Source organism: Cryptomeria japonica, chromosome 3 (assembly GCF_030272615.1).
Source record: "Cryptomeria japonica chromosome 3, Sugi_1.0, whole genome shotgun sequence".
Classification (NCBI taxonomy): domain Eukaryota; kingdom Viridiplantae; phylum Streptophyta; class Pinopsida; order Cupressales; family Cupressaceae; genus Cryptomeria; species Cryptomeria japonica.
In genome coordinates this window covers 592,308,384-592,333,197 of record NC_081407.1, presented here as the reverse complement: position 1 = coordinate 592,333,197, position 24,814 = coordinate 592,308,384, and the positions used below count along the sequence as shown (strand labels likewise).

The 24,814-nt window shown below is 36.5% G+C and overlaps 1 protein-coding gene across 3 annotated transcripts in view; it reads right to left on the bottom strand.

Annotated features, from left to right (window-relative positions):
- LOC131078618 (uncharacterized) overlaps positions 1-17,331 on the bottom strand; it is a 299,838-nt gene extending 282,507 nt beyond the window's left edge. For 2 of the 3 annotated variants that reach the window (XM_058016364.2, XM_058016365.2), the window contains exon 1: positions 17,085-17,331. In XM_058016364.2, the coding sequence (XP_057872347.2) occupies positions 17,085-17,161 (77 nt within the window). In that variant the 5' untranslated portion in view covers positions 17,162-17,331. The remainder of the gene's footprint in view (positions 1-17,084) is intronic. The other variant, XM_058016363.2, reaches the window with a different exon arrangement.
- Positions 17,332-24,814: the final 7,483 nt, after the last annotated feature.

The window sequence follows — 24,814 nt, the reverse complement described above, 5'->3', positions numbered from 1 at the left end:
TCTGTTCAAGCTTTAATTACATACCAAGTCTTCTTAAAAGGAAATTCAGTCTTCTTTTGAGAAGAATAATGCCATAATCCTTCGTTGCAGCGATGTTATTGTGAAGACCATGATTGTGGTGAAGAATACCCATGAGCCAAATCCTGATGAGCTGCAAATGATCATCCAAAAGTTTGAAGGATTCATGTCTACACATGCTGCAACATAAGTGTTTTTCAACACTTAGTTGTATTTTCAGAATTGTAATTTCTTAGTTGTAATTTCTTAGTTGACATGTTTACTTGTAAAAATATTTTTGTAACTTGCAAGTTAAGTAATTACTTTCACTTTTGTAATTACAAGTAAACAAGTTACAAGTCAATTTAGAATAGGACTTGTAACTTTGAATAAGTCATAGTTAGTTGTTGAATAAGTCTTGGTGGTTGAGAGAATTTCTCAAGTTAGTTAAGATCCTCCCACCTTTTTCTCAAGAATCCTCTCCTATAAATACTTGAGAGGGTCTATTGTATTTTCCTTATCTTTGAGAAAGCAAGCAAAAACTTTGCCAAGTAATCTTTGAGCTTTTATGTGTAAATTGAAGAATTGAAAGAAATAGAAGAAGATTACTCAAGTGTTGAGTCTTTGTGCTACATTCTTGAGTTTATGTTCCATATTATCTTTCTTGCAAGTGTTTCTTAGAGAGCTTAATCAAATTTGATTTGTAGTCTTTGTGCTGCAAGTATTGGAGGTTAATATAAATTAGTAAATATTCTCTTGGAAAGAGTTGTAAGTCTTTGTGCTCGCACTTATTCTTGAGAAAGAGATTAGAAATAGATTTTATGATAAGAAATAGTTGTGAGTCTTTGAGCTCATACTAGTTCTTATTGTTTTGTGTAGAAGGGAATAAGATATTTCAGACTTTGTGCTGCTATAATTTGTTCTTAATATCATTAGCATAGAAAATGGTAGATAGGACTTCATATATTCAAGTCTTTGAGCTTGATATTACTGTCCTGTCCCGAAAGAAGTGACGGAAGTCTTTGAGCTTTCAAGAAACTTCATTTCCTTTCTCTCATCTTATTTCAAAAGGTTGTATTGTTGTTTTAAATTAACTTGCTATCACTTTTCTGTGAAGAGAAAAGGATATTGGCTTTCTTGAAGAAAGAAGAAAGACTGTTGTCTCATCTCGTTTAGTTTTAGATTAAATATAGATAGAGGGAGCCTTCCCTTAATCAGGAGATTTTTACTCACACACTGTGGTTGAAACCACAATTTTGTATATTTTCCCAAGTGTACAAAATTTTCAACTAACAAACCACATACACTCACATATATGCTTTGTGACTTAAGAGAATTTATGTGCATGCCTCATACTTAAATGCTACATAACTTAAGTGGACTCATGCTTATGCACTATATGATTCATGTGTTACATGTATTTCACTTGTATGCTGCATACCTTAATTGTATTCACTTATATTACACATATGCTTCACACCTTGTGTATATTCATGCATATAATCACACCTTGTATATATTCATGTGTATACTCCATGTTTTATGTACATGCTTCTTGCCTTATATGCTTTGGATTTACACCTTATGTGTATTCATATGTATGATTCATGTATTCATGTGTATTCGTGATGTATTGGGTTTGTACATAGAGTGTTTACTCTACGTGTGTTTCATATACATGCTTTGCACCTCCATGTGACGTGTACGCTTCATGTCTTATGTGCATTTGTGAATATTGCTACAGGTATTACTTTTGTCTATGCTTCAAGATTTCCATGTATACTTCAAACCTTGCATGTGTTTAAATGACTTCGTATGTATTACTTCATGCCATCCATGTCTTACATACTCTTAATGCCTCGTGCTTCATGTGTACTAAATGTATCCAGGCTTCATGCCTCATTACCTAACATGTATTCTCACACACTATGGTTGTCCCCATTTTTGGATTCTCAAAAATGTGACAACCCCTACAAATTTTTGCCTAAAAAGTGTCATTTTTGTCTCCAAGGCACGTTTTACAAGGTACAAAACTCACATTTGATAGTGTCAAATCATTGGGGGGTGTCCTTGCCATCATTGTCCAAGTTTTGGTGAGTTTTGGTCTTCCTTTTCCTAGCTTTCTGTGCAATTTCGAGTTTCAGAATAATCACTGCAGGTTGAAGATTTTACTCTATGGCACACTTCCCGATGTAGAATTTAGCCTAATCCTTGGACTGGCTTAATCCTCAATCCATCCTCGAACTACGTTTCAAATTTCATCGCATTCTGGGTTCGTTTGCTATGTCTTTCCTTCAATTTCGGGTTTTAAAATCCCGACTGCAGGTGGAGAATTTTCTTCAAACTGCAAGTTTTAATGATGTCCATTGTTTTGGTCTTTGTAGGGAAATTTTTAGCTTATTACATCTGCATTTTTATTAAAAGATGAATACATGTAATTTGTTTTAAATTTCTCCTTTATTGTTTTTATTATTTTTATTGTTTTTTGGCTTTATTAGTTAAAATAGGGATTTTTTGGTTAAGTTACAAGTAAACTTGTAGTTCTCTCCAAAAACCCCTACTTTAATGGTTTTTACATGTAATAGGGATTTTAAACCCCTATTACATGTGTGCAAGTAAGTTATAACTTGTTGTAGGGGTTTTATTTCCCCTTTACAAGTAAGTAAAACTTGCATCTCTCTCAAAAAATCCTGATTTTGCTTATAATGTGCATTTTTGACATTTTAAACTTGCTATTTGGCCAAAAAATCCCGATTTTGCCCAACATGTTGAAAAAGTGAAATTTTAAACTTGTTATATCTTCTAAAAAACCCGATTTTCATTGTTTCAATGCATTTCGAACTTGTTATTGGTTCCAAAAAACCCGAATTGCAAGGAAAAACGTTTTTTTTTTAGGATTTTAGGCAAATTTTGGTGGAGAATTTGTTGGAGGAGGAAGGCGTTTAGGATTCCTTCCTATTTTCATGCACTGGTAGACACCTTTCACGCCACATGGAGGTTAAGATTGTTGGTTTTTAGGTTTATAACAGCAAACACATTTTTGCCAAAAAACCACGTTTTTCTTCATTAAAGATGCCACGAATCAGCAATCTTATGAATCGTTTTGGCTTGGTATGGTAAGGCGTTGAGGTTAGAAAGAGTCTTGGCCACTTTCCATGCCATTTTCCATGCATTTGACAACACGTTTTTCAGTTTTGGGCATTTTTTCAAAAATCGTGGCTAGGGTTTTGGAATGCGGTTAATTTCTTTTTAAGAGTTCTCCTTCCTTCTTTCAAAGATTGATCATCTTTTTGAAGAAGGCATTTTCAGATTGGAGCAAGGTAAGATTTATTTTCTTCTTGTTTCATTTTTCTTGTTTTCAAATATGTTGGTTCTTCCCCAAAAATCGGTTTTGTGAGAAAGATTTTCCCCTTTGTAAAACAATTTTAGAATTGCATTGTTCTTCCCCATTTTCCCTCTTTACTTGTATTCGGGATTTTAAAACCCCGATTACAAGTTGGAGGAAAATCATTATTCTTCCCTTACGGATAAAAGATTTAACCATCTTTTGTTGAAATTCCAAGTTGCAAAGATGAGAAATACCCATCCTTTCAAAATCGGGTTTTTGGAACCGGATTGCATGTTGAAAGTTCTTCCCATTTTCTTGAAGATGATTTTCCCAAAATCTTTTCATATTCATTTTCATCATCCGTACATACCATTTCATCCGCTCATTTCACACCTTCATTCATTTTCCCCATTAAAAAGTCTACCTGCAGTCAGCCATCCAAAACCCGAAATTGGTCCAAAATGCACTCAAAAAACACTTGAAAATGAGTCTTAAAGGTCCAATTACAAGTGCAAACTTGTAGTTACCCATTACACATATGAAGTTGCATGTTTGTTCCCCGCAATTGCAAGTTAATGCTCTTGTTTTCCCCACACATGTAATGCAACTTCCAAAACCCGAAATTCACTTGTGAGCCCATTTTTGCATCAATTTATCTCTTCCCTTGTCAGTCCAGTTTGCACACATGATCTACCAAATCAATGGATTAAGGCATGGGCCTTATTTTGCAAGAAGATTTCAAGAATGAAGGATGATACAAAGAAGAGATACAACAACAATTTATGGTTGAGAGCATAGAATGCTTTCAAGACAAAAATGGTCATGACATGAAAAGAGGAAGGCAACCCTTTCCCTCCAGAAAAGATAGTACTACCCCAAGCAAGAAGACAAGGATGCAAGTTCATGTTCTGGTTCAAGATGTCTTTACCAATCCAGAATACTTCAAGTTCTAGCATCCTGAAGCGACATGAAGATCATCACAGACAAAGGATGATGCAGTTAGAGTCGTGTCTTTAGACACATGGAATAGTTTTAGTTATGCATTTGTAAGTTTGTTTTGACAAGTTACATCTAAAAAATAACTTTGTAATTGCAAGTTAACTCATTACTTGCACTTTTGTAATTACATGTAAGGCAACTACAAGTTGTGTTCAGTTAGGATTGTAGTTGGAATAAATCTTAGTTAGTTATTGAAGTCTTAGTTAGTTATTGAATAAGTCTTGGTGGTTGAGAGAATCTCTCAAGTTAGTTAGGATCCTCCCACCTTTTTCTCAAGGCTTCTCTTCTATAAATACTTGAGGGGTCTATTGTAATTTTTATCTTTTTGAAAAGCAAGCAAAAACTCTGCCAAATTTACAACAAGAAGTCTTTGAGCTTATGTATGTGAATTGAAAGTTTTTGGAGAATAATAAAGAAGGATTACTCAAGTTTTGAGTCTTTGAGCTACATGTTTGAGTTTGAATCTTTTTATTCTTCTATGCAAAGTGTTTCTAAAAGAAGCTTAGTCAAATCTGATTTGAAGTCTTTGAGCTGCAAGTAGAGAAGATTAATTAAAATAGGAAAATCTCTAGGAGGAGCAGCAAGTCTTTGAGTTTGCGTCTATTCTTGAGGAAAAATTATTGTTTGATAAGAAATAGCAGCAAGTCTTTGAGCTTGCATTAGTTCTTGTCTTTGTGTTGAAAGAATAGATTATTCCAGCCTTTAAGCTATTGTCCTTTATTCGTTGTAAAATTTAGTATAGCAAAGGGTAGATAGGACTTCACATAATCAAGTCTTTGAGTTTGATATTGCTGTCTCGTCCCGAAGGAAGTGACGGAAGTCTTTGCGCTTTCAAGAAACTTCATTTCCTTTCTCTCATTTCACTTGAAAGTGGTTACTGCTGTTCATATTCAATCGCTATCATTTTCTATGAAGAGAAAAGAATATTGTCTTTCTTAAAAAAAGAAGAAAGATTGTTGTCCCATCCTATTTTATTTTCAAAGTTGTAGTTAGATAGGGGGAGCCTTCCCTTAATTAGGAGAGTTTTTACTCGTGTGCTGTGGTTGAAACCACAATTTTGTATATTTCCCCAAGTGTACAAAATTTTCAACCAACAATGTGTACTAAATGTATCTAGGCTTCATGCCTCATTACCTAACATGTATTGTGTGTATACTTCATGTATGCTTCATGTCTATATACATATGTATACCTTGTGTTTATTAGGTAATGACTTAGTGTGAGAAATTGTCAATTGCTTGAGGACCTCATGTGGTTTTCTAGATCCTCCCACAAACCCTTTCAAGATCCATGAACTGCATTATACTAGTGCTTTTGTTCATTACAATTTTTTACACGAGAGGGTTAACATAAGAAACTAACCCACACATAGAAATTGTCGATGATCGTGTCACTCACTCCCCAAAAGAAATTTTCACTGCAATTGGAGATGGAATATTGATGTTATATCCCCCCCTCATTGTGAAACTTCCAATTATTAAAAAGCATAGAAAACAAAAGCACAATTTACAATAAAAAATGAAATGCCACCAAAGTTGATAAGCGGCCTCATCGTTGGTGATTGACGAGAGGACACTGATTGTCCTCCAGCGTCCAATACCTCCAACCTCCAGGCTTGAATTTATCTAAAGCGCGTATTCTTCATCACTAGGACATGATACCTCTTCATCATAGGCATGGTTCTCCCAATCAGTTTCTTCAACTAAAGAAGCACGATGATCCAATTTATCATCTAGTAGATCTTGTGCCCTCTTCTTACAATTCAAATTGCATATCCCATTTCATTACAATAGAAACATTTGATTTTTCCTTTTGAAGGAATATTTCTAGATTTGTACTTTCCTTTTCTTGCTTTGGTACATACAAATAAGACCTCTTCAGATTTTGAGTCTCCATTATGGTTAAGTAGAGTAGATATCACTCCTTCAAGACTAATGGTTACCTTGCTTAATGTGAACACCATTCCAAACATATTTTTAGGCAAACTATTCAAAAGTATTACTTTGGCATCATCATCTTTTACTTTCTCATTATTCCCAGCTAGCTGATTTAGGAGAGAGTGAAACTTATTGATATGATTTGCCATTTTTGTACCTTTTTCCATCTTCAATCCATACAATCTCTTCTTCAATGTTGTCTTCGCACTTTCTACTTTAGATCCCAAGAGATTGTTTAATTGACTCCCAAATCTCTTTTGTCAATTTTGCAAAATCCACATGATATAAATATGCTTTTGATAAGCCGAGACCAATAGTTCCCAAAGCTTTCTGATCTTTGATATTCCAAGTCGCAAGTTCATTTGCATCAATTGGTATGATTGAATTTGGTTTGACAACATCCCAAATATCTTTTTCAATAAGTGTCTACCAAGTATGAAAGTCTCTTCCTTCAAATTTCTGAATGAAAGTTAATTTGTCTATGATTGCTCTTTTAATCAAAGGTGTCGGGCTCAACCGATAATGCACCTTGACTATAACACTTTGACACAAGAACAATTGATTTTCCAACAACAACACCACTAGAAGACTATTAAAACTTTATTTTAATTTCTAAAGTAGTTAGAAACTATAATTAGAAATCAAGTGTATTAAAACACAACTTTAAATATTGACTCTATAAAAAAAAAAAAAATTAACCACTATGAACAAACCGGATAAACAGTTGGTCTTTTCATGTAGCAACTATGAAGGATTCAAGGATAAACAAAATACACTATGAAGCTGCAATCAACATAACAAGTGTATATGGAGTATTATGCAGCTACTTGGATCTATTCAATGCATGAGCGGTACCTCAAAGGCAATAACAAATGCAGAGCTGTTCTAAATGTATATTGGTGCTCTCATTGCGTGGCTTGGCACCTGATCGAGAGGCGGCTTTAGATTGCTCAACATCGACTGACAGCAATCAACCTTTTCGATAGCGTTCCTTACTATGGTCTACAACACCAACGTGCTACCAAACATTCTCAAAACCATTCCCATGCTAAATGTTTGCTTTTGGAGTGCCACTCTGATAATGCTCAGGAGAGATATATAACAAACTGCCCTTGATGTGTAGAGATCGCGGGGCCTTCAATACAACCAATGGAACAGCTCGCGCAACATTATTAGATATACCTTGTTCGGCACATTGAGAATCAAAATAGAACTTCTTCCTTTCCACAATATCAAGGTGATCAAGTCGTCGTGATTTCATCTACCTTCTCACTTTTTCACGTCCACTAGCCGCTTAATGCAATTGTCTTCAACAACTTTCGTCACTAGTGAGTCCATCCACATTGCATAAAAAAATTCATGCCGAAACAGTCCTAGGCGAAAACAACATGAATTTCTTTTTATTGCAACGACATGGAGCCAAATCAATTAATCCTTTCCCGTTGCCTATCTCTCTGATACCATAATAGAAAATCTAATCAAAGTCAAATGAAGCTACAAAGATTTTACACAAAATAATAGTGCTTCTTCATTCGTTCAATACAAATTACATACATATATAGGAGTTATATTTCCTATATTATAGGAAGGTTCCTATAACAACTCCATTATTACGAGGTAACAAATAAACAAACTCGTATAATATATGAGTTCTTAAAACAACTCATAATACCAACCATTTGATTACAACCAACAATTAATTATAATACTAACAACCTACTGGAATGATTTGATATCCCCAACACTCAACAAACCTATGTGAACACTAATTTCCAACATCTTCTACCCAAGGAGTTTGTTTTGTACATTGATCATCAAGCACTACAATATTTAAGTAGTCAAGTTAAATAGAATCAGAGGCACATGAAATGGGTAGAGTTTTTACAGAGCTATACATCTGTTTTAAAGCATAGGAGTGGGAAATCTAACAAGGTTGTAGATGCTTTGAATAGGAGGAAGAATTTGTTGATTGAAATGCAGGTTGAAGTTGTTGGTTTTGATGAGCTCAAGGAGTTGTATGAAGAAGATCCTAATTTTGGAGAGGCATGGAAGGCTTGTAAGGAGCCTATTGTAGCAGATAGAACAAGGTGATTGGATTATTTGATCCAAGATGGTATGTTGATCCGAGGTAATCATTTATGCATTCCTAGGAGTTCTATGAGATTGAATTTGATTAAGGAAAAACATAGTGGAGGTCTTGCAAGACATTTTGGTTTTGATAAGACCATAGCACTTGTTGGAGAAAACTATTATTGGCCTCAAATGCAGCAAGATGTAAAAAATATGTTCAAAGTTGCAGGATTTGTCAAGTAGTCAAAACACTGGATTGTATCATCTACTACCTGTACTTGAGAGGCCATGGGAGGAGCTTAGCATGGATTTTGTTCTCAGAATACCAAGAACACAGGGGGGTTATGATTCCATCTTTGTGGCTGTTGATAGGTTTTCCAATATGGCACATTTTATACCATGTAAAAAGACTAATGATGCTGTCCATATTGCAGAATTGTTCCTCAAAAAAAATGTGAGGCTTCATGGTCTACCAAAGAGCATAGTTTCAGACAAAGACACAAAGTTTGTTGGCTACTTTTGGAGAACATTATGGAAGAAAATGAAGACTGATTTGAAATTTAGTTCAGCATACCATCCATAGACAGATGGACAAACTGAAGTTGTAAACAGAAGCTTGGGTAATCTGCTGATAAGTCTAGTTGGTGATGTTATCACTGTTTAGAATTTTGGGTGATTTCTCTTTTTAATCCTTTGAATTTTGGGCTTTTATGGCTTCGTTCTGCCTCTGAGGGTTACTTGTCTAAGGGTTTAGGGTTTTTGCAAATTCACCCTTTTCCATCTTGTAAGTCCTGCGTTCTATTTCTTGTTACCTTTTTCCACTTAAGTGAGAGGGTTTGTCCGTCGTGCGAAGAGGGACCCTTTTTAGGTTTTATCCTAGGCGGGTTATGATTTTTCTTAATTTTTCCACCTTTTCCTAAGTCCTTTATGTTCCTTGTCGGGTCTCTTAATCACCATGCAAGTTCCTGTTGATCTGCGGTTGTCACTGACCCGTTGGGTGAAGTTGTGCGAAGTATAAAGCCCGCGACCCAGCGACTGACGGTGGGACCTACCTTTTGAGGATGTTTTTACGGGTGTTAAAGATCACGCAGTTCGGAAGAGATCTATGGCAGTCGCTGACCCACTGCTTGAAGTTGTACGTCGTTTAAAGCCTGCGACCCAGCGACTGATGATGTGGCGAGTCCAAGTGGCGGTCCAGCAAGCGGATACCAATGAGGTGGTGAGCACGTGGCATAACAGGTGGAAGTGCTTGCGAGGCAGTTCTGCCAAAAGGGAAAATGATCCAGTTATCCAAAATACACATGGAAACCGGTGTACTTGTGAACAAATCAACGGATGACAGGTGGATACACTTGGCAGAAGCTCGTGGGCTAAGTGATCGCAGGAAAAGGGCCCACTTTGATGGTAAAAAGAATTAAAGGCCGGACAAGTTCGAAAGGGATTTGCAGTTGTCACTGACCCGCTGGGAGAAATTGTGCGACGTTTAACGTCCGCGACCCAGCGACAAACCATTTGCGGTCACGGTGAGATAGAAGTTCAAGGGCAGGCGGTTACAGCAAACGATAAAGATCGTGTGGTTAAGGGAAGATTTGCGGTTGTCGCTGACCCGCTAGGTGAAGCTGTGCAATGTTTAAAGCCCGCGACCCAGTGACAAACTGCCAGCGGCCGGCCCAGAAAGTAGTTAGCAGACAGTGGTTAGTGCTCGACGGTTAAGGTAAAGTTGCCTAGGAAAGGTAAAGGTCAGACAAGTTCAGAAGAGATCTACGGCAGTCACTGAGTCGCAAGGTAAAGTTGTATGAAGTTTAAGGTCTGCGACCCAGCGACAAAGGGAAAAATAGTTTCTAAAAGGCAGCTGATTATCCATTGGTGCCAAAATTTGAACTTGTGAAATTGATTGCTGAAGCGTGCCTCTTAATTAGCCCTAGTCGAGTCCTCAGTTACTGAAATAGATCTCTCGTAAGGCCAAGTTATTCTTATCTGCATTCAAAATTCTCGAACAAGAACCAGAGCGCAAGGCGAATTTTCTCAAATCACGGGTAAGTTTCTTGAAAATTCTGCTCTAAAATTGTCAATTGCTTGGCGTGATAAGTTTTCTGAGTTTCCAAAGGGGCTAAAGGGTTGATTAATTAAAGAAAGAAATACTCATTTAAATGGCTCCAAAACGAGAATTCAAAGGGAAAGTCGATTACCAGAAAAGAGCCATCTGCGATGACTTCCTAGAGCAATTGACTCAGTCGACCAATAGTGCAGCTAAGATCAAAGAACTTGTTCCCCAATCTCCTCGCCTAAAGGTTAGTGATGGTCTGTATGACAAAGGAAATTGGTTAAGGGATGCACAGATAGGAATCACAGGGTTAGGACTTTTCAAGGTTGCTTTTGGTCAAAGGCATTCTCTCGCACCAAACAACAGTTTGTGGGAGCTAGATGTAGGAAAATTGATAGTGCCTGGGGTTTTTATGGATGTGGACCTTTTGACCCAGATTGCAGCTAATTATGACTCTATGGCCAAAGTAATTAGGAATGTGAATGGAGGGGTTCTTATTGAAATAAATGATGATGAGTTTAGAAAGGTTTTCAAACTCAGTGAAGTTTCCAATTATTTAGAGCCTATAAATTTTGAGACATTGGCAAAGGTTTATGAGACTCGGAGTTATCATCTCCGAAGTGGTCCGTTGAAGGAGTTCTTTGTAAAGATAGGAGGTTTAATAGTGGTAGGCCCGAGCACCATGGAGCCCTTCTCCCTGAACCTTTTCACTTTGAGGGCTAAGGGAATGTACTAGTCTCTTTGCCAGATTTTTGGAGAAGATGCAGAAACAACCATGCCCACACATTACATGCTTATGTTGGCACAAATCCTTAACCCATCCTTGGCCATAACTTTTGACTTTGCTCCTTATCTCACTGATGCTATTCATGAGGGTTTGATAGAAATTTAAAATGCCAAAGTAGTGAGGCCTTTTAATTGGTATTCCCTCCTTATGCACATGTTCTTATTCAAGGGTGCAGACTTCTTTGCTAAGGAGATGGATTTATTAAAAGAGAAGGATGGAGAAGAAATGTCGGTTCAATTGTGAAGCACTATCCTATCTTGGGACAAAGAGGATGCTAGTTACCTGAAATTTGACAGATATTTTGCATCCAGGGTTAGGATCCTGATATGTTCTGAAAATCCTAGGATCCCCAAAGCCCTTCTCAAGTTCCTCAGACCAAAAGAATTTGCTGAGGACATCAAAATTGTGCATAACTAGGGTGATATTTACTTGTACCTTGTTTCTATTGTTTTTCAGAGTTTATGGGTTTAGAGGAGCTCCATATCTGCTCCCTTACCAGGTCCCCTTGAAGATTGGAATTGCAGAGGTGTTAAGACAATTAGGAAGTCTGCAAGAAGCAGAGTTGACAAACAAAGGCAGGGGATCCATTTTCCCAACTGTAACCCCGGCTCACCAATTTGTGATTACCAAGGGAGGATGGGTGCATTTTGACAAGTTCCTTCAACCATTCAGGTTGTCTACTGCAGTAGTAAGATTTGCTGACCCAGAAGGGTTTTTCAACGATATGTTCAGAAAAAGAGTCAGATGTAGAGGGAGGGCTCACCAATTCCACTTTCCTAAAGATTTGATCAGGAATGAATTCAACTTAGATGAACAGGAACTGAGAAAAGAAAAGTGGATTGAATTCAAGAAGGCCATTGAATTCATCCACCAATTTGATAGTAGTTATGATCCTTTGGCCAGTTTTACCCCTTTTGAGAAGAAGGTCAAATTTTTAATAATCCATTTTGAAGATCTAATGCAGGTTTTAAGGAAAAGAGGGAGATTATTTTGAAAAATGACCCTGAGAAGGTTAAACTTGTTTTAGCTAAACCTGCATTTGCAAAGGCAGTGCCTCCAGGAGAGTATGTAATACACAAGAGATCAACGTACAATGTGTTGATGCTGGCAAGAGATGAGCCCTCCTCATCCAAAGGAAAAAGGCCTGTAATTGATGTGGTAGAAATCCAAGATTCGCCTAAGAGGCAAAGAATAGGAAAGGAGATACAAACAAGTGAAGCTTTATATTCTCCATCCCAATCCCAAATTCATGTGGGAGATGAACATGTAGCAGCAAAGCAACTGTTACAATTAGGAAGTCTTGGGGAAATTGCCCTCACTTATGAGGAGTTGCAAAAACGAATGCCCGAGGAGCCGGCAAGTGCCCTAATGGACTTAACTGCAGGGGAGTTTATAGGCAAAGAACTGGACCCTGTCATCAAACAAGCCAATGAGGAGTTTTTGGTCAATAATAGTTTTGTCAAAACATGATCTTTCATGCAGTTTGTTTGGAGAACAAACATGGAAAACTTCAAGAAAAGATGTGAGAAGAGAAAAACGGAGTATCCAGATAAGGATGCATCTGCAGTTGAAGATGAGGTCAAGAAAGAAATGATGACTGAATTTGAAGCCATTACCCCTAAGCAAGGGAGAGAAATGATAGCAAAGGATGGAGTGTTAATTCTCCCTGAGTGGGATATAGTTGATGCATTAATCCTTGATGTTGTTAGAAAGGAGACAAAGTCCTTAGAAGGAGTGACCTTCAGCAAGGATCATGCTGCATTGGTCATGTAGTCGTTAAAAAGGGAAGAAAACAGGAAAAGAAAAGGCCCCTCAGAGTCCAGCTACTCAAGGGGAATGATTGTAAAAAGAGTGAAGGACATAGGGCTAGTGGAAGCAGCCAATACAACTTTGGAGTCTGCAAAGTTCAATGTGGCAGTAGCTGAGAGAGAAGCAAAAGAGAAGGCTGACATCCTTGTGAAGATGGAAGTGATTTTGAAAGCATACAATGAGGCTAAGGAGGAATTAGCCCACAAGGATAAAATAATTGCAAAGTTAAAAGGTCAGACTAAAGGGCCGCAGCAGAAAGGTGAGTCATCCACTTTAATGATTGTTGCCACTCCAGCAACGTCTCCACCCACTGTCCCAATCACTAAGTTTCCCCCTTCTCCTGGGACATCTAGTTTTCAATCATCTTAGACTCTTCAGGATGAAATAGAAAAATTGAAGCAAGCTCAGGCTGTCTTTGCAAGCAAATATGAAGAGAAGGTTAGAGGTACAATTTTGAAGTTTGTTGACATAGTGGGGGCTCCAATTGTGTACATATATATGAAAAGAATTTTGAGCATGTTGACTGATCTAAAGGAAGACAAGGCTACTCTGGAGCCAATTTTGAATAAGTGGATGGCAAGGGAAGCAGATTTGGAACTTATCTGTTCATCTTATGAAGAGGCAGAGGTTGATGCCAATATTAAATCCACATGTGAGTTGGTTAAAGGTGTGTCTAGGTTAGCAGAAGGAAGAGTTGGTTTAGAGAGAAAGGCCAACCTGTACAGAAAAGAATATGCTAACCAGAAGTTTGAACTGTTTCCTAGAGGTTTCGTTAGTTCAAGTCAGTTGAAAGATGAAAAGGTATGGCTAGATGAGCTACGACATAAATTGTCTCAACAGATAAATGAAGTCATCAATTCAAATGACACATCTTTATTTATTCGGACAATTGAAGAAATTGAAAAAATGAAGTCCCACTACGGTTTTTTGGAGGCTTAAGTCAAGAAGTTAAGAAGCACCTGGAAAAGATTAAATAAATTAAAAAATAAAATTATTAACTTTCCATGGCCTAATGATGACACATTTCAAGGATGGAAAGACAAATATGCGGTGCAAGAAGCGGAGGATCAAGAGTGATTAATTGATGCTGCAGTATCGCAACGACCCTCAGGAAGTTAGGATTGAAAATGACTTGCAACCTCTTTTAAGAGGGAATCACGGTTGTAACAAACTAATCCTGGGAAAGTCCGAAGCTTGTTTGCATCCATATCATTATAAATGGATACCAGGACTTGAGAATACAGGATCACAAGAATTTGTAAAGAAACACTACTGAAATATATCTAAGGTTTTCTGGTTCTTTCAGAAATCACCTTGAGTTATGTAAGATTTTCAAAAATGAATATTAATATACAGATCAAAGCATTCTGAGTATAAATCTTCGTTGTCTTCTTGTGTGCATTCATTGATTTACTGGTTTCTTTTAAATAATCTAGGGTTATTTGATTGAATAGGGTTTGCAAGGCAATCTTACAGACATGTTTTAGGTTTTTCTCTCAAGGAGGGGGATTAAATATACATGAGACCTATCTGTTAGTAAATCAATTGTTTTCTGCTTGAATTTGATGACTAGGTTTAGAATAAAGAAAAGACTTATATATATGTCAGGCATGTATTAGGTTGATAAAGCCGAAGCAATGAAATGTATGTGAATGCTCAGATTTGGAATTCTTGTTTAGTTTGGGTGACTGTAGCCCGGAAGAGGCACTGATATCATTTATGGAGTTCTTCTATCTTCTTTGGGGTCAAGACTGAAAATGAATACATGTTTTCTCTTTAGTTTTCAGTATTATTGAGGTGATGAGGTTCGCAAGTTTCTAACACTAGTTTACTGTGGATCTTATATTAAAATTGTGAAAGTATTCACGAGAGGTATACCCACCTAAGCTTATGACAAGCTTGAAGTGTAGAAGGTTTTGCATAAACTTTGTTATATGTTATTCTGGGTTTTGATTTTCTTGTCATTCTCTCCACATGCAACAGAGGCTTTGAATTTTATTACAGAGGGGATAGGGAAATCAAAATTTGAGAACAGAAGATGACAAGCCAAAGGGGTGGGATTTGATCTTACCCCAAGCTGAATTTGCGTACAACAACTCTATCAATAGAAGTACAGGGAGATCACCATTTCAAATTGTTTATGGCAGCAATCCAAATGTTGTTTCAGATCTGAAAAAGTTGGAGATGGGTGACAGAAACAGCACAGAAGCAAAGGGCTTTGCTAAACATATGAAGAGCCTACATGATGAGGTAAGAAAGCATATTGATAAAATGAATTTTCAGTATAAGTCTAAAGCTGATTGGAAGAGGAGACATAAGGAGTTTCAGGTTGGAGATGATGTTATGGTTCATTTGAGGAAAGAAATATTTCCAATGGGTACTTACTATAAATGAGGAAATTTGGTCCATATAAGATAGTAAGTAAACATGATTTAGGTAATGCATATGAAGTAGAGTTACCTAAAGGATTTAATATATCTCCTCTTTTAAATATTTCAGATTTAACAAAATATTATGAAGGTAAATTTCAAGGAGACATCATAGAGGCACAATTGAGCATTCTAGAATCCACTTTAGAAAGGTGTGAAATTGAGACAATTTTGGATAGCAGAGTGAGGAGGAGCACAAGAAACAAGCAATATTTTGAGTATTTGGTAAAATGGGTTGGAAGGCCTACGGAAGACTCATCTTGGTTATTAGAAGCCGAGGTTGAGGACCTTTCTTTCTTCCATGGGAGTCTGATGTAGGGGCATCCACATGGATGGATTCCCAATTTGAAAATTCAATTTTTTCTTCTCCATGGCGTTTAATGGTGATGCTTGGTAGTGGGGTCTCGTAAGAGGCTAATTTTAGTGAATATGTAATGGGCTGCAGATAACATAAAAGATTATGGTTAGCTTTTATTGGAGGTTTCGGTGGTGCTTCTAGAGAGATGGCAGTAGCACTTGAAGGGAGCAGCTTTGAGCTAGATGGGGGTGATTATTTTTGGAGAGGGGCGTAGTATTTTTGGTTAGCGGTTTTCTCAGTTTCCTGGGGGTCAGGTTCTTTTCTAGAGCAGATAAGAAGAATTTCCAGATTTTGGAAGCGAGAAGGTGAGAAGCTGGGAATGGTTTTGGGTTTTGTTCTAAGGGTATAAATAAGGCAAAGCTGTTGTAGGTCGAAGAAAGACCATAGATTAGATTTGTGGGTTGTTATGAGAAGCTAAATTGGCAAATATCTTGCTATGTAAATATGTTTCAGATTGCAATAAAATTTCTCTAGTTTGATGCAAAGTTTGATACTGCATTTGTCTGAAATAAAAATTTCATTTTGATGCTGATTATGTGGAAAAACGGTCTCTGTTTTCTCTTGTTTTTTAATATTGAATTTGCAGTGACAGGTTGATCCTTTGCTACATCAAATGTGTGTTTAATTCGCTGCAAAAACATATTGCTCTGTTTTGCCCTGTTTAATCTTAATAACAACCATAAGTGGACCATTCATTGACCCAGACGTGAACACCTAATGAAATCTTTCACAGGCCAGCATTAAACGAGATATATATGTGTGTGCAGGGCTGCCAGATATGCATGCATTAAGATACATCACAACCCATCAATTACACTCTAATGCAAAGGACTCAAACACAATATTCACGGTACAGTCATGATAGAACCACATAATAGTGAGAGTCTAAATGCAGCGAAAGCAGACTAAATAAGTTGGATGTCAATGGGTAAGACGGTAAAGCCTATAGATAATGATAAACTCCATTTACAGACACTCTAACTAGCTACGGCCAGTTTCGCTAAATATTTCTGATATTCAATTGTTAAGAATTTTTCAACGAATGGTGTTAAATAGGAGAGCTAGTAAAGAGTATTTTCTACAACAGATAACTACTTGAATGTTGATGCAAAAATGGAGTCTCAGTAATATGCCAAATTTGTGATTATCAGGATCGTGAATCAGATTACTCCACACAACAAGCAGAGAGAATCAAAACGCATTATAAGCATTTAATACGATTCATAGATAGTAATTTCTCTTGATTGTCATAGATGGGGAACATTGTGGAATCTATTCGATCGAGATGCCAACGAAAGTGAGTTTAAAAAATGGAAGATGACATACATGAGGGGATCTTGGTGAAGGAGCAGCTCCAGCTCAGCTAATAAACAGACCCCTCTTCCTCCTCCTTCGATCTCCATCCTCTCTAGTAATTGCCCGTCTCAACCATATTATGGTTTCAGCTTCATGTAAAGCTGATAATTGTTTTCGCCTACAGAAATCCAACCATACTCGACTATAGTTTGAAAATGAATTTAATGTGGCACACTCTAAATCTTGGTTGAGACCATTCCATACAGTTTAATGTGGCATTTTTAATTTTTTTTGGAGTGAGTGGAAATGCATCTTATATGGTCTTTTTTTTTCAATACCATGGAATTTGACAAATAACTTGATTTATATATGATCCTTTGGTTTTCATTTATAAGAATAGGTTTGAGTCTTCAATTTATTCATAATCATACAATTAATCTAATTCAATTTTATGGGTGTCAAAATGATCTTAAAACTTTCAAAATTTAAGTTTAAATTTGCGCCTTCTCCAATTTCTTCAAACTAATTATTGTGAGCCAATTGTTAGCCTACGTGTTAGGATATTGTATATAAGAATAAGTCATAATTCACTTTTAAATTAAAAATAAACAGTCTAAGATTCTAATAGTATTATCATGTGAGCATCACTATAGAAACATTTCCTTGCATAATCATCTAAACATTTTACATAACTACCTACTATCTTCCATCTATATTTTGTATTGTTGGCTCAATAATAGAGGTTTGATCAAGGAAGAACCGTCCAACTAGCAAGGTCTTCAATGGTGTCTATATACACCAACTTTTAATAAAACTAGGTACAAACACCAAAGCAAATAGATCTCAATGCCTTCAAATCAACATGCACAAGTTTAGAACTACCAAAAGGGTTAGATTTGTACCCCAAAATTAGTCTTGGGGTTCTAAAATTGGTCAAGGGTATTAGATAAAAAAAGGTAAAGAGTTAAAGGCACTTATTTGACATCTCATTGAGATACTAATAAGTGGAAAAATCAATTGACAATGTTTGTCAAAATATATATCTTCATCAAGATTCTAACTTAGTACCATTATTTTATTTTATTCATTTACTCAATAATATAACTAGTCATAGGTCATATATCTTGGGTATTCATTACTTATCTTGCACTAAATCTTCTTTACCATAAATTATTTAAAAATGTATTTTATTACTTCACTTTTTTTTGTGAACCCGACTTAAATTAATATTTGAATACTTTTAATAGTTTATCTTTTTGTATATAATTGAATGTGATTTGCATCTACCCTCTCTTATGCCTCATTCTTCTATTTTGATTAGAACTTAGATTTTTGTTGTTTTATATATGTTTGATCTCTACCCTCCCACCTTTATGTCTTCTTTATTATTGTTATTGTTTAATGTTTATTGTTTATTGTTTATTGTTATTGTTATTGTTATTGTTATTGTTATTGTTATTGTTATTGTTTTTTATTACAGAAAAAACAGGTTTTGAAGGGATCCTGAAACCCTTTACAAAAGATCCTTAAAAGATAATAGCATTAAGAAACAAGAAAAGACATTCAGCAAAAAAACAACACAGTTCTGGGCAAAAACCAGCATAAAAGTCCAACAAAACCAGCAACATCCAGCCATAACAGAAAAAAAGACAAAAGACAAATTACTTAATGTTTTTAAGGGCATTAGCCAAATTTTCGCTAATCCCTTGCAAATCTTTAATATTATCCCTGAGCATAGGGATTTCCTTGGAAGAGGCCAAAGCAGCTTTTTTCATACTCACCCTAGTTCTTTTTGCCGCACCACCAGGAGCACTTTCCACTGTCCCTGCCTCAATAGCATCCTCATCAATATCTAGGTCCACAACAGGTTTGGAAGTGTTGGAGCCATCAAGGAACTTGGCAATTTCCTCTATATTCTTAGTCACAAAGGTAAGGATATCCGGAATCATAACCAAAAAGTTTTTCATAGTTGTTTTTCCTTCCTCTAGTTTACTAATCTGAGCTTCCAGCTTCTCCACTTTTTCCTCCATACCCTCTTTCCACTACTCCTGGTTACTTTCAACTTTCTTTCCCTTCTCTTCCTGCTGCTTATCAATTTTTTCCAGATTCTTGATTCTTTCATATACCCACCTATCAAAACCCATTCGAGCCTCAAATTGGTTTTTGAGTTTATCTAGAATAATCCCATCTCCAGCTTTATCCCAATCCCTGCTCGTTTCCTCCTTATCCTTCTCCTTCTCAGTTTTCATTTCCCTTTCCTCCTTATTAATCTGATTGTCCTGCTCCTCCATTGGTTGGTTGTTAACATTACCTATACTCACATTGTGGGTAGGGCTATTCTGATCAGAAACATCCTTAGCTCCTCCTTCCTCTTCCCCCACTTCCTCTTCTTTCTAGCTCTTATCTCCGTCAAACTCATCGGTCTCCATCTCCCTACCATCTTTTCCCATGTCCTCACAATTAACCTCTGTATCCTTTTGTTTACCCATGTCCTCATGAATTTTCTCCACAGTGGCTTTTTTACCCTTTTTGCTCTGTGTCAACTCATCCTTGCTAGGCCCACCTTCCTCAATCTTCCTCTTTCCTTTCCCCAGCGACACCGACAACCTCTTGTTTTCCTGAATAGCCAAAATCTTGCAATGCTCATAAATGAGAAAAATAAGGCAGTAATGAAGCATAGGCGAAGAATGGTTCTTGTTATGCTTATTCAGAGATCGCGACAGAGACCTGAAAAGGTAATAGGGTAGAGAAATCTTCTTCTCATGTCTAAAGTGATTTAAAAGCACAAAATGGTATGTGTGGACCCTGGTGAAACGACCCTCCACAGTAATATATTCCATAATTGCATTAAGCACATAGCCCCAGATTTTTTTTATATTAGAAGCATCATAATACACCCCCACCCCCCCCGTAGCTTTTCCTAATTTCACTCTCTCCCTCTCTTTATGCAGAAAAAGCTTAACTGCATTATTAGACACTTTCAGGTCTCTAAAGAAGTTAAGACCGGAATGGGGCATACCTGTGACCGTCGAAATGAGGTCCGCATCCAGCTTAAACCTAACACCATGAATTTTGAAGGAGCCATTTATCCAATTTTCAGTAACTTTGGTGACCGCTAGGTTTACTCTGCCTTTATCATAGTAGACCATTTTTTCCGTTAAATGCGTCATGAATCCTTTCTCTAGCTTTGTCCAAACCTTAGGCATCTCCCGCCATCTGGAAATATTATCAGGTTCCTCTCTTCTTAGATCCCCCCCCCCCATTTTAGAGTTCATTTTACAATTTCTCTGCTTCTGCAACTTCAGAGCTTTCTTCCAAATGACACTCGGCTTTTTGAAAATACACACCCAAAATTAATATTCTTGTTTAGGACTCTGCCCTTCTGACGTGCCATCATCACCTTTCTAAAAATTTGAAGATTAATCATTAATACTTCCATGATTAATGTGTGATCCATCTTTCCCCATAAATTTGTCCTTTCTAATGAGTTCTTTAATATTAAAACCAATGTTAACTTCCCCATTCCATATACTTTGAGCTTTGAAAATTACGCCAAGGTTCGCTAGACCATCCACTACAACATTTTTTTCCCTGAAAGCATGTTCAATAATAATTGATTTAAAGCTTGAAATAATTTCTCTAGCTTCTATAGTCCACGAAGGCACAATTTCTCCCTTAAGGCATTTAATAATGTTAAGCGAGTCTCCCTCCAACCATAGAATATCATGATTGATATTTTTTGCTATAATCAAAGTATTCAGAGCCGTCGAGGCTTCAACATAATGACTAGTTTGGTTACCCAAAGGGCCAACAACAGCCACAAGGCAACTTCTTGCAAAATTCCTGACAATGCCCCCATAACCAGCTTTCCCATGATTTCCCTTAGAAGTCCCATCAAAGTTGGCCTTAATCCATCCCTGTAAAGAAAAGCACTAGAAAAGACCATCCCTACCCTTATCCTTATTGTTTATGTTATTGGAGAGGTTCCAACTTTCATTAAAGTCTTCTTTAGCAGCTAAACTATTATCAATTCCATATAAACATTCAAAGATCCCTCTATAGATTTTATCCACCACCACTTCAAGGTTCACACTTTTATCCCTAAAAATCTTGTTGTTGTGCTCCTTCCAGATATTCCATATGACAATAGGGAGAGTTAGTTTCCAAATCTCAATATTCTTAGAATTCAAACTAGGGCAATACCATTGCTGCCAAAACTCTTCCAGAGAGTTCGGGAAAACCCAACTCAACTTCCACCTACTAAAAATAATATTCCAAATTTCTTGACTAAAAATACATTGGTAGAGGATATGACAAGCAGACTCCTCCTCCCTATAGCAAAGAGAACACTTGTTAGGAAAAATAAATCCACGCTTATGGAGATTATCAAGAGTTAGAACCTTATTTTGGATAAAAATTCAAAAGAAGATATTAATTTTGGGCATCAACTTCTTTATCCACACTTTAGCCTACAAAGGGATCTCTTCTAGAACTTTGTTGTTGATAGACACCGCTGAAGACAAAAAATATTTCCCATCAGAAGTTTCCCTCCAAATCAAACAATCCTCAGAATTATCCATAAATATTTTAGAAGAAAGCAATATCTCTAAAAAATTTAATCCCGAACAAAGCTGGCTGAACTCAATCCACTTCCCATTTCTCCAGTAGTCTCTAACAAAGACTCCATACCTGCTTTTGAACCACTCTTTCCATTCCTTAAGAATGGGGTTTCCTCCAGCGGTTTATCCGTTAGCCATCTATCCTCCTAGAATCTAATAATTCTCCCATTCCCCAATTTCCACTTTCTTCCAGCTGCAGCCTAAGCTTTAGCCATTTGAACTGCATTCCAAATTGCACAGCCTTCCACAAAAAAAAAAAAAAAAATTCATAAATTCTTCCTCAAATGGTTGCATGTAAAGGTATTTCTTTTTCCAAATTAAATTTCAATTTGTTTAGCTAACAAGGTATTATTCATAGTTATAATGTTCCTTAATCTCAAACCCCCAAAAGCCTTAGGAGTACAAATACTATTCCATGCAATAAGGGGGATTCTATTTTTATCTTCCACTCCCGACCATAAGAATTTTTTTTGAATTCTTTCAATGGCCTCAGCAAACTTCCTAGGGATTTTGAACAGACTAAGGGCTTAGATAGGCAAATTTTGAAGGGTATCCTTAGGCAACGTCACCTTACCCGCTTGGCTAAGGAGGGCTCATTTCCATCCAGCTAGTTTGGAATTGAATCTATCAACTAGCTTCATCCAGAATTTCTCTGAAGGCTTTAAGCACAAAGGGAGACCTAGATAAGTTGAAGGGAACTCAACAATTTTACATCCAAGGATTCTTTCGATCCATCTTTGTTATTGTTATTATTATTATTATTATTGTTATTAGCATTATTAGCATTATCATTATCATTATCATTAGATTTTTTTATCATGTATTGTTTAGACTTTTACCTTTAGTCTCTATTTATGAATACTTGATAATTTTGATGTGTTCCCACACTTCATTCTCAACATAAGAAGTTGAATGAAAAGAGGTCTCAAGAGCCACAAAGACTAGAGAGACGCTCTAATCATCTCTCTAAAAAGGGATTTCATCCAAACCAAGAGCTCCCACATCAGATATTGTACAAATTGACACTAATTTAGAATGAGAGTACTTGTTTAAAGACCATGAGATTGCTGATGAGGATGAAAGGATGACGAAAAGGGAACCCACTAGAGAAAATATACAAAAAGAACAAAAAATTAATGATTCAAACCATGAAAATGATGATGACAATCCCTTTGATGCAAGGAAGAAGACCAACAAAACATTACGCCTAGAACGACGAGGGATAATAAACCCAATAGAGGATTATGGTGGCAACACTAAGGTTGATGCAAGAGCTGATATATTTATTGGTCTCAAATACACCTTGGAAGGGAAGAAAGATAGTAATGAACTTCAAGTAGTTCTAAAAAGGACAAAAGATTTGGAGCAACAATTGACAGAATCCAAAGAGAGGGAAATAGGATTAAAAGGCAAAGTGACAGAGTTGGAAATGTAATTGATGCTCCAACAATAAGGAGAAAGGTTGGATAAGCTAGCCAATCTAGCTATTGTAGAGTTGTAAACTAAAGGATACCCTACTACTAAGGAAAAAGATGTATTGGTACCACTCAACACACTCGCTCTCGGCATTTACCTATGGAAAGCATGCTCAAAATTTGAGTGGCACAAGAATCCATGGGAGAAGAAGAAACGGGCGTTGATTCTAAAATATGCACTTCAAAAAATAGCCTTATGGGAGGTTCAATGTGTGGTACTTAGTGTGTTTCACTTAACAACCTCTGAGATTTTACAAGTCCTCTCTTCAAAAGTGGGGAAAAGGGGAAGAGTTAAAGAATCTAAATCTAAGGTGATGCATCAAAACATAAAGTGGTATGAAGTATTTCCTGGAGCCAAAGACATATCATCTCAAAGTAAAAGTACATAATAGCACAACCTCTTCATAGTTAGAGAAAGGAAAGAGCATATAAAGGCATCTAAGCACATTTATACAACATTCAAATCTCTCTGTGAAGTTTATGCATTAAGGCCGAAAAGAATAATGCATACTCTACTAACTTGGGTTTCCTTACTTGTATTCTAGATAATCATGATATAACATCCATTTAATTAGGACAAGTGAATGAAGGAGTGAAAACACATGATTCGAAAACTAAACAATCAAACAAGGATTATAAGAGCTATGCAATATTTAAGCAATTTGGCATACTCACTTACACATATAATTTTAGTAATTAATTAAGATTGAAACACACAGTCAAGGCAATTGACAACACAGTTTGATGTGCTTCTTTTTGAAATGAAATAAAATTAAAATCTAAGAAACAACTATCACTATATGCTAGGAAAATGATTCTTTCTATCCTCAATTCTCTAGAAGTTTTCCTTTTTAAATGAAGCCTTCCAGGCTTTTAAAAGGATTCCCCATCTAGAATTGATCAAACTCTAAACAGAAAAGATTCTGGCATAGCTGACGTGTGATGAATCTTCATGATGGCCAGAGTAACTATCTTTACAAAATGATCCAGGTCTCGTCATGAGTCTACCACCTTTTTAACATAAATTTTTTTAGCTCATCAGTTCACCTTTCCATTACAACAAAAAAAGATGTGGGAACCACTAAAACATGGGTTGATACCCTTTTGACGCATAACATTGTTTAACCTCTGCTAGAAAGACCTCTTCAGCTTGCTACACAATGAAAACTTCATACTCATTGTTGAGGCATAAAACCAAATACAAACATGTGGCAAGACGGTGGGGCTTCATTCTTTGTCTTTCCTTTTGATCTTCTAAAGGTCACATGGGAACAGCATGTGGTGGCATTTCGAAGCAACTCTTGGAACTTCAACCTAGTGAACAGGATTACATGGTGTTCGGACACGTGGTTGTTGTGTGTGTTGTAAATGATGTTCAATTCTCAATTCAATATGCAAGATATATTCTAGTTATATTTTATTGATGTACGTATTGTCTACTTATATGATAAATATGATTATCTTTTTTTGTATGGCAGGTGAGAGGAGCATTTAATAATTTCCATGTCCTTTTTCTCAAATGCCATATATATATATATATATATATATATATATATGAGAGGGGATGATCAAGCAGTGCCTTGACTGGTCATGTCTTATGGACATGACTGATCAAGATACTACTTGATCGCAGCCTTTGGTATATAATATCAACCGGTGTTAAACA